Here is a 3,504-nt window from a genome sequence, read left to right as displayed (position 1 = left end):
CCACGTGTAACTACACTCTCCGAGTTACAGACCCATAAGGGTCCATTTGGTTCCTAACAATAATTTAGCTGGGGGACCCCCCTGGAAATCCCTCGACTCTGTGGGTTCCTTTATGGGGGTCTAAATTGACACATACAAGTCTGTAACTCTGACGGCATACAAATGGAACCAAATGGACCCGTTAGGGTAACGGGTCCATTTGGTTCCATTCGTATGCTGTCAGAGTTAAGGGGAGACGAAAATGTAAAAGTCTGAGGATAAACACTGGGCTATCCTAGGCTACAAACGCAGCGTTCCCTTGTCTTCTTCAGCAGGCGGGGCGCACGGGCATCTGCAGCAGGATCACCTGGCGGTTCTCGGACGGGTGGCACTTGTTTATGTGCCTGGTGAGTCCCGGCGAGCTGTAGAACGTGGCGGGGCAGTACTTGCACGGGTAGACCTGGGCGGAGTGCATGAGACGCAGGTGTCTCTCTTGGCCGGCCCTGTTGGCGAAGCTCTCCCCGCACACGGGGCACAGGAGGCGGTCCACGGGGCTCAGGTTGAGCGGACTTTGGTTTGAGTTGCTTTCCTCTGAGGATGAGCACGATGATGATGATGTTGTTGATGATGATGATGATGATGATGATGATGATGATAATAATAACGGGGACGGTGCAGCGGCAGCCTGCTGCTCTTCCTCCGCGCGCTGATGATGCTGATCGCCGTTCGGAAATCCGTGCTCCTCCAGGATTTTCTTTTGCAAGGCCTGGTGTCCCAGGACGTGTTTTCTTAGGTACGCCTGGCGCTTAAACCTCTTCCCGCAGTACTGGCAGTCGTACAGGCCGTCCTCCGAGCCGGACTCGGACAGGCCGGGGCTCGGGGTGTCCCTGTCGCTGCTGCTCAGCAGCAGCTCCACTCTCATGTCTTTGGCTTCCTCGGAGGAGGAGGAGGAGGAGGCGGACTTACTGGCGCCCGCGGGGGTCATTTTGGCCATTTCGGATTTGACGCCCTGCTGCTGTTGTTGCTGAGGAGGAGCGCCCCCCACCGCGGTGCTCCGGGGCTTGTGCCAGCGGCGGTGAGAGGCGAGGTTCGCCGGGCAGCTGAACATCTTGTCGCACTCCGGGCAGCGGTACTCGACGCGCACGATGCGGGAGCACTTGTGCTGCGCCAGGGAGAAGGGGTCCGCGTACGCCTCCTTGCACAGCTGGCACACGAACTCCCCCAGCGGCTTGCCGTTGCTCCCCGCGGCTCCTCCCGCCGCCCGGGGCGTCAGCTCCAGCGGGCCCTCTTTGATTTTGAGCCCGAGGACGGGAGACGTCGTCATCTCGTCCTCGAAGTTGAGCTTCCTGATGGCTTTGGGTTTCTTCGAGGCGGGTTTCGTCTTGCGCTCCGCCGCCGTGCCGTCGCTGGCCGCGGGCCTCTTGGCCCCGCCGGTCCGCGCGGCCACCGCCGCCGCCGGGACGCTGCTGCTGGTGGTCCCGCTGCGCGAGCTGTTGCTGGTGCCGATCTTCAGGTCCACGGGGGCGAACAGGAGGTGGTCCAGGCTGGAGAAGGAGGCGGGGGTCGGGAAGGACTCCGCGGAGACGGGCGAGCCCAGGTTCAAACTCCGCTCGAAATATCCGCGCTCGTGCTCCTTGCTGACGGGCCGGGTGGGGCTGTAGAGGGCCTGGTACGCCGCCTCGGGGTCGCCGAACTGCGCCGGCTTGTTCTCCGGCCGGGGGACCACCGTGAGCGGCGCGTCCGCGGCGATGTCCGGCGACGCCGCGGCCACGCTGCGGTGGTGGTCCGGGCTGGACGCCTCGGACGCCGGCGGGGATGAGGAGGAGGAGAAGGAGAAGGGGTCCGCCTGGTGAGGAGGGGGGAAGGCGGCCGGGGTGAGGTGGTGGCCGTAGTGGTGATGCTCGTGGTGGTGGTGCGGGTCATCTTCATCTGACCGCGTCCTGTAAGAAACATGTGCGGATTTCTTGTTCCTTTTCACCAGGAATCCTTTGGGCATCTTAACGGCAGAAAGGCACTGTGAAGGAGGAGGAGATGCGGGCGACGTCGCGATGGATCCAGTTTTCTTTTTTTCTTTTTTTTTTGTAATGATGGAACCAAATAGGAGCTTGTGCGTGACTTTTATCTCTCCTCCTCAAATCGATCTCCTTCTGTTGCTTTGCTGAAATGTTTTCGTCTCCTCAAGGCATAGCTGCACTCTTTTTATGCCGGGGTGATGCTATTGTTCTCGCCCCCTGTTGCAGCATCCCTGGCCAATCAGAAGGGGCCGTCGCCGTCCCCGTGGATTGCATGGGGCTGTGGGGCGGGTGCAGGGAGAGAGGCCGGTGGTTCGCTGTGGATTTCGTTGGATGTTGTGCAGATAGCTCAGCAGATGTACTACTTGCGGTTTATTACATTAGTGTGCGCGCGCGACCCCTCCCTCCCCCTACCAGGGGCGTCACACCAAATTCTGGGCCCTGGGTACAAGGATTCACTGCGGCGGGCCCCCCATGAATGTTAACTATTGAAAAATAGCAGATGTACAAGCTCACAGCGCGGCACCGAGTGCCGCGCTGCGAGCTTGTAGATCTGCTATTTTTGAAAAATCTTGAAAATGTGTGCCAAGAAACCTATGTTTCCATGTCAGTGATGCTCAAACTTTTTCATGTGAAGGACCCCCCGTCTCAAAATATTTAGTTCCAGGGACCCCCCAGAAGCAAAAATTGAGTTACAAATGTTCACTTAAAAAATACATATATTCAAAGATTTGCGCACATTTTCACGACTTTTCAAAAATAGCAGATCTACAAGCTCGCAGCGCGGCACTCGGTGCCGCGCTGTGAGCTTGTATATCTGCTATTTTTCAATAGCTAAAGTTACTAGGGCCCCTCCACCTTGGGCCCTGGTAACTCAGTCCCACTTTCCTACCCCTTGTGACGCCCCTGCCCCTCCCCTCTCCTCCCCTTCCCTTCCCGACGGAGGCACACGCCGGGCCCTCCTCTTTTTACGGTCTGATGGCTCCCTATACAAATGCACACGTGCCACGGCTTTGTGGCTCCCCTCTGGGGGGCCCCTCTGGGGGGGCCGCGCAGGAGCTGCCAAAAGGAAATGTCCGTCAGTGCCACGAATCATCAGAATTCAGAATTAAGACGGAAATGAGGGGAGCTATCTATGTGTTTAGATAAATCTAAAGTTACATCGGAATAATATTATTAAACTAAAACCTACTTTATACTGCACAGAAATAATAATTTGCTCGTTGTGCAGTTTCAAGTTCATAGGATAAACTGGATTGTGTCTATTGTTCCTTCGATCACATAGGCTATTTCCATTCTTTATTATTCGTATGTGCGCATTTTGGACTCTTGTCTTGGCACTTCTATGTTCTTTACGCACAGAGAATATACGTTATGAACGCAGCACTCAAACTCTAACCTCTTCAAGCCATTTAGCTCGTTGTTTTATGACACGTTTCATAACTGCTGCTTTTTCGGAGGCAGAAATATAAATCTTTGTTTCGGGCACGTGTCTGTCTCGGTAGTTTAACTG

General features: G+C 56.1%; 1 protein-coding gene across 1 annotated transcript; it reads right to left on the bottom strand.

Moving 5' to 3' along the window:
• Positions 1-307: 307 nt before the first annotated feature.
• Positions 308-1,975, bottom strand: insm1b (insulinoma-associated 1b; the record flags this gene model as incomplete). The annotated part of the gene is made up of 1 exon (XM_080750610.1): positions 308-1,975. One exon carries the CDS (start codon positions 1,973-1,975, stop codon positions 308-310), a length of 1,668 nt encoding a protein of 555 aa, XP_080606736.1.
• Positions 1,976-3,504: the final 1,529 nt, after the last annotated feature.

Source organism: Nannobrachium achirus, assembly GCF_963921795.1.
Source record: "Nannobrachium achirus genome assembly, chromosome: 20".
Classification (NCBI taxonomy): domain Eukaryota; kingdom Metazoa; phylum Chordata; class Actinopteri; order Myctophiformes; family Myctophidae; genus Nannobrachium; species Nannobrachium achirus.
This window is presented reverse-complemented; position numbering and strand designations above follow the sequence as displayed.